Below are 6,839 nucleotides of genomic sequence, written 5' to 3'. Positions count from 1 at the left end.
AGGGTCCACTGAGCTGTGACCTCAGCTCTACCATGTACTGGTCTTCAGAGATGCTGTACCCAAGGCAGGCGCACCCCCTGGCTCCCCGCTCCCTGCGCTCGGATTCCATGGCTCCTGGGAGCGTGAGCCACTGGGGCGTGGGGCCCTGAGCCTGCTGCAGGAGGAGTGGCAGCTCACACTCCCGGGAGCTGCACAGCCCGAGCGCAGCAGGAGGGAGCTGAGGGGTGCACGAGGACTGCTGCCTGCATGCATCCGCTGCAGGAGCCCCACAGGGAGGGCACCAGGCCGCAGCCCGGGCAGGCGCACCCTCTGGCTCCCCCCTCACCGCGCTCAGGTTCTACGGCTCCTGGAAGTGTGAGCCGCCGCCCCTGCCCCTCCCACAGCTCCCCCCCCCTCCCGCTGCCTCAGCACTCCACGTGGAGCCAGCATCTGATTGGCATGGGCATGGTAAGGGGAGCCCCGGGGGAAGTCAGGGAGCAGGGGGAGGATTGGATGGGTCGGGAGTTCTGGAGGGGGTGTCTCTCAGGGGGTGGGGAGTGGTTGGATGAGGTGTGGGAGTCCCAAGGGTCTGTCTGGGAGTGGGGGTGTGGATAAGGGTTGGGGCAATCAGGGGGCGGGTAGGGCCCTAGGGGGGCAGTTAGTGTGTGTGGAGGTCTCAGAAGGGGGCAGTCAGGGGGCAAGGAGTGGGGGTGGTTGGGGGTTCTGACGGAGGCAGTCGAGGTGGGAAGTGGGAGGGAGTGGATGGTGGTGGGGCTAGGGCAGGGCTCTCCTCTCTTTTTTGATTGTTGAAATATGGTAACTCTAGGCGAGGGGGGGAGCTGGGGGGTGCATGGGGGCTGGTGCCCACATACATCCATTGCAGCCTGCAGGAGCATCTGGTGGGCGCCAGGCCACAGTCTGAGCAGGAGGGGTGGGAATGGCTCAGCTGCTCCCCGCTGGCGCTGCTGCTGCCTTTGCAGGGCTGCTGCCCCCCTGCACTGCACCAGCTCCTTCATGGCTGGGGCTCGCTGCTGCCGCAAGCGGGACACTCTGGCTCTCCGGTTCCTCCGGAAGGCGGCTCCTCCCTGCCGAGCTGCTGCAGTGGCCCAAGTCCGGCAAAGCCAGTGAATGGACTAGTGGGGTGGGGTGAGGAGGGTTCACGGGGGTGCTGTGCACCCTCCAAGGGAGTTCAGAGGGCAGGGAGGGGGGAACCTGGTCTGGGGAGCAGCCCCTGGGCATGGCTCGCCCCTGGGAGCTATAAAAAGGCTCATTGGGATTTGCCTCTCAATGAACCAATGTGCAAGGGGGGGGGGGACGCAAGGTGGAAGTTTTGCCTAGGGTGTACCGGCCCTTCGTCGGAGGGGTGTGCACCCCAGGTTAAGAACCACTACACTAAACTGATAAGATCTGCATTTTAATATAATTTTAAATGAAGCTTCTTAAACATTTTAAAAAATGTTTACTTTACATACAACAATAGTTTATAGACTTATAGAGAGAAACCTTCTAAAAACTTTAAAATGCGTGCTGGTAATACAAAACCTTAAATTAGAGTGAATAAATGAAGACTCGGCACACCACTTCTGAAAGGTTGCCGACCCCTGGTCTAGATAATACTTAGTCCCCTGCACTCATGGCAGAACTGGACTAGATGACCTCTCGAGGTCCCTTCCAGTCTTATGATTCTATGGTCATTCTACCTGCCCTCCCCTCTCTGAGCCTGAGATATACCAATAGCAGACAGGCAGAGATGAGCAGCATGTGACTGACACAATCATCCAGCCAAATTCTGCTGACAGTCATTGAGGTCACGTGTCTTGGCTGATATTAAGTTGTTGATGGGTCGTCAATAGAACTGTTACTACTTTGCATATAATCAGCATGAACCTGAGTTTCAGATTGTATGCTCCAGATGTCCCTTCTCCAGAGAGATGGTCACAGGTAGAGTCACAGAGATGGATTAGTCTTTTCTTGTGCCCATCATGTCTGGTATTGAGGTGATCAGGGAGTGTTGGATGTGTTTGCCTTTTGGGTTTGGCATCTCCCTTGTGTGCCAGATCCCTAAGACATACTAGGATCTTTTGATCCCCTTTAACTACTGTACTGGAATGTTGTTTCTTGAAAAGTAGCATATCCCCTGGTGAATGTTGGGGATAAATTTAATACTGGTTGTGGAAATAGGATAGAAGAAAGGTAAGAGGGAAGAAAGTGGGCTTGGTGTCCACAGTAACACTTTAAACGGTAAGATAAGTAAATACCAGAGTCTTTTCTGCTGGCCTAGGATTTACCGTCCTTTCCTCTTTTTGAACTTCTTGTCAACCTCCTTATATGGACTCTGAGCTGTGTGAATATTGGAAATGTGGACTGATATTGAGAAAATAACAGCTGAGATAATTCAGGGAGACAATAACTTAATGTTAGAAATGAGCCTCTTTGGCTAGGGAGCCTGTTTTAAGGCTTCCCTTGGCTTGGAAGACTGCAGCTGGAACAACATGAGCCTTTTTGTCTAGGGTGCCTCCATTTTTCTACACATTTGATAGTACACAATTTGCAAGCACACATTTGTCTCAACAAAGATTTGTCATAAAACAGTCCTCAGTCTTCTTCACTGAAAGTCTTCTATTAATTTCTGTGTTTTTTAGAGAAATCATCATTAATATTAATATTGCTTTGGTATATTTGCAAAATGTAACTTTTAGGAGGATAATAGTAGACATGTATTTAATAGAATCCGTTTCTTTGAATAAGACTTGCTTGCTGTCTTAAAAAGAAAAAAGATATTTTGTTTGTAGAAGTATGTTTTTTATATACTTTGTATAGGCTTCAAGGAGAGCTAACAACACTGAAAGCAAGCTGGGATTCTCATCTAGCTCAGATCTCCAAAGAGACTGTTTCTAAAGACCTTCAAATTCAGTCATTGCATGAGGAGGAGGTGAAGCTGAGGACAGAATTGATCAGATTCCAGCAGGATGTAGAAAGGTAAGGGATTCTAAGGGATTGCTAAACCTTTGACTCCTGAATGTTTTTGTTTAGGGATAAATATTTAGAGTGGGTATTTTAAAAGCTCTCAGGATATGTCTTGACTGTAGCTGGGAGCGAGCCTTCTAGCCCAAGTGGACAGACTTGCAGCTAGCACCCTAAAAATAGCACAGTGGATGCTGCAGCTTCAGCGAAGACATGAGCTGGCCACCCCAGCTCAAACCCAGAGGATCAGATGGTCTTGAGACCCCAAGCTGCAGCCCAAGCCACAGCATCCACACTGCTATTTTTAGCACACTAGCTCAAGCCCCCACTAGTGTAAGTCTGTCTATCTGAACTGAAAGGCTTGCTCCCACTTGCAGTGTAGACATACCCCAAGTGATTGGACCTACCCTCGGTGCCATTTAAATCAATGAGAATTTTGGCGTTGATTTCAGTGGGAGCAGCATTTAGTCAATGCTGAGTGGTCTGGAAAATCCCACCCTTAAGTCTGATTCTTTTACTATCCCTTGTTAACCATGTGTCCTGGTTAACCTGAGCATCAATTATATTCCATTCTCAATGTGTCTCATTTTACTTTTCTGTTACATTACAAATGGAAGAAAAATCACAGTTAATTAGTACTTCAATCATCCTGGAGTTTCTCTGTTGTCTCCATCTTTGTTTAACCAGAGTCGTATTATATTTCACACAACCTAGTTTTTTTCCATGGTTGTAATTTCTTCGCATTTCATTTACCCATTCAGCTAACAATTTTTTTGCCATTTTGAATTCATTTCTACAAGTTGATTTACTATCCATGAACACTATACTCTACCTTATCTCTACGCTCTCCTTTCCCATTTCTTGTATAATCCCAGTATTAATTTCAGCAGTATACATAACTATTTTCTTTTATGACCTATTAGCCTTACCTCTGTGCTGCCTTTGTGGTACAATATCCTGTAGGATCTTCCATCCTTCACTTACTACTTTCCCCATTAAAGCTTCTGTTCATGGCACCTTATCCAATAGTTCCCTTCATTTCTCTAGTTGTTCTTTATAGAATAGGTATAACTTTGTCTAACTACTTCTTTATATTTTTCTTTCTCAGTTTTGTAAATTCACCAAACTGATTGGTATGTACTCCGAGTTCTCCTTTACTATCAATACCCTAATTAGTTCCCTTCCAAGTGCATATAAAATCCAAAATTGCCTCTCCTCAGATTTCAGAGTAGCAGCCGTGTTAGTCTGTATCCGCAAAAAGAACAGGAGTACTTGTGGCACCTTAGAGACTAAAAAATTGAAAAATAATGGGTGTTGCCATACCAACTCTAATGAGACTAATCGAATAAGGTAGCTTTTTTTCTCCTGCTGATAATAGCTTGACAAGAAGGTGTGAGTAACAGTAGGGGGAAATTAGCATGGGGAAATAGTTTAGTTTGTGTAGTGACTCATCTACTCCCAGTCTTTATTCAAGCCTAATTTAATGGTGTCCATTTTGTAAATTAATTCCAGTTTTACAGTTTCTCGTTGGATTCTGTTTTTGAAGGGGTTTTTTTTTGTGATTAGTTTTTGAATATTATAATTCTTGATGTCTGATTTGTGTCCATTTATTCTTTTACGTAGAGACTGTCCGGTTTGGCCAATGTACATGGCAGAGGGACATTGCTGGCACATGATGGGATATATCACATTGGTAGATGTGCCGGTAAACGAATATAGTTAGTGTATGATAGTGTGACTGATGTGATTAGGTCCTATGATGGTGTCCCCTGAATAGATATGTGGACAGAGTTGGCAACGGGCTTTGTTGCAAGGATAGGTTCCTGGGTTAGTGTCTTTATTGTGTGGTCTCTGGTTGCTGGTGAGGATTTGCTTCAGGTTGGGGGGCTGTCTATAAGCAAGGACTGGCCTGTCTCCCAAGATCTGTGGGAGTGATGGATTGTCCTTCAGGATAGGTTGTAGATCCTTGATGATGCGCTGGAGAAGTTTTAGTTGGGGTCTGAAGGTGACGGCTACTGGCGTTCTGTTACTTTCTTTGTTGGTTCTGTCCTGTAGTAGGTGACTTCTGGGTACTCTTCCAGACAGTCTCTACATAAAAAAATAAATGGACACAAATCAGATGTCAAGAATTATAACATTCAAAAACCAGTTGGAGAACGCTTCAATCTCCCTGGTCACTTGATTACAGACCTAAAAGTTGCAATATTACAACAAAAAAACTTCAAAAACACTCTAATGAGAGACTGCTAAATTGGAATTAATTTGCAAAATGGACACCTTTTAAATTAGACTTAAATAAAGACTGGGAGTGGATGGGTCATTACACACAGTTAAAACTATTTCCCCATGTTTATTTCTCTCCCTCTGCCCCCTGGTTCCTCACAACTTCTTGTCAACTGCTGCAAATGGACCATTTTGATTACCAGTACAAAAAGTTTTTTTCTCTCCTGCTGGTAATAGCTCACCTTAACTGATCACTCTCCTTAGAGTGTGTATGGTAACAATCATTGTTTTATGTTCTGTGTGTGTGTGTGTGTGTGTGTATATATATATATATACACACACACATATACATGTTTATGTATCTTCTTACTCTATTTTCCACTGCATGCATCCGATGAAGTGGGCTGTAGCCCATGAAAGCTTATGCTCAAATAAATTTGTTAGTCTCTAAGGTCCCACAAGTACTCCTGTTCTCAGATTATCTTCCACGCTCTTTGAAACAACAAGTTGCCCGCTACAGAGTTCAGAGTGTTAGTTAATTACCCATTGTATGTTTCAGTAATTAAAATCTCCCTTCAGCACCAGAGCTTCAGGTATTGGACATACTATGTTGTTTCTCCAGTTCAATGATCTCTTAGTAATTGAACTAGAAATTCAGGGAACGGGAAAAAAATTCACGCTGGTCCTCTGTGTCATAGGTATAAGCAGCAACTGTCTCTGGCAGCAGAACGAGAGCAGATTCTGGAACGGGCTAAAGTGCAAGCGGAACTGGACTGGCAGCGGCACTGTGAAAATGCTGAAAGAAATCAGTATCAGAAATCAGAGGATCTAATACAGAGCCTGTCAACAGCAAGGGACCAGGTCATTATTAAATCAAATTGACTTTGGTCTGTACTGAGTGGTTTCATCACTCTCAAGGTCCTTCCAGCCTTACATTTCTGTTATTCTAAAGACTATTTACTTGGATTTAAAATAATAAAAAAGATACCCTGTCCAAGGCTGTAGGCACCTGAACATCATTAATAAAACAATAAATAAAATCCCAGCAGCATTAAAGTAATCATTTCAACAGGAATTCAGACAGCCAGATACCTACAAATACTCTTTTCTATTCCTTCATCATTATGGGAAGCTTACCCTCAGAATTCTCCCCAGAGCCTATCACACAGATTTATTTTGCAGTGTTTCCAGGAAGTCGCCCAAATTCAAGATATGTTGGATCAAGTGAAGGGAGCAAGTGCTAGGTCTTGGAGCCCTCATGGAGAACACTCTGCCAGCCACCTTTTTCTCTTTTCTAATGAAAGGGGTTCAGGTTGAATACCCCAGCTGTGTCAGTATGGCACGGAAAGAGAAGCGATTCCTCAGGTACATAAATTCCGCCTGGAAACCAATGGGGAGCCAGTGTAGGTCCCAGAGCACTGGTGTCATATTCTTCCAGCAATATCACCTGTTCATGAAGCAAGCCATTGGATTTTGCACCAGCTTCAGTCTCTGGATGGTTTTAAAGTGTAGTCCCATGTAGAGTGGACTACATTGCAGACACTCTTCTTGTTCAGAGATTTTACAGAATGTACTGGCGATGGTTGTCAGTGGCCAATTCCAAGTAACCATGTGAGTATAATGAAATGACCTGTTTACTATTTTAAAAAGTAAACTTTAATCCTGGTGTTTTA

General features: G+C 44.8%; 1 protein-coding gene across 4 annotated transcripts in view; it reads left to right on the top strand.

Annotated features, from left to right (window-relative positions):
* Nucleotides 1-6,839, top strand: part of CCDC57 (coiled-coil domain containing 57) — a 151,593-nt gene that overhangs the window by 57,936 nt on the left and 86,818 nt on the right. For all 4 annotated transcript variants that reach the window (XM_075071947.1, XM_075071946.1, XM_075071948.1 and 1 more), the window contains exons 8-9: nucleotides 2,800-2,958; nucleotides 5,865-6,027. In XM_075071947.1, the coding sequence (XP_074928048.1) occupies nucleotides 2,800-2,958; nucleotides 5,865-6,027 (322 nt within the window). The remainder of the gene's footprint in view (nucleotides 1-2,799; nucleotides 2,959-5,864; nucleotides 6,028-6,839) is intronic.

The sequence above is a fragment of the Chelonoidis abingdonii genome, chromosome 13, assembly GCF_003597395.2.
Source record: "Chelonoidis abingdonii isolate Lonesome George chromosome 13, CheloAbing_2.0, whole genome shotgun sequence".
Lineage (NCBI taxonomy): Eukaryota > Metazoa > Chordata > Testudines > Testudinidae > Chelonoidis > Chelonoidis abingdonii.
This window is presented reverse-complemented; position numbering and strand designations above follow the sequence as displayed.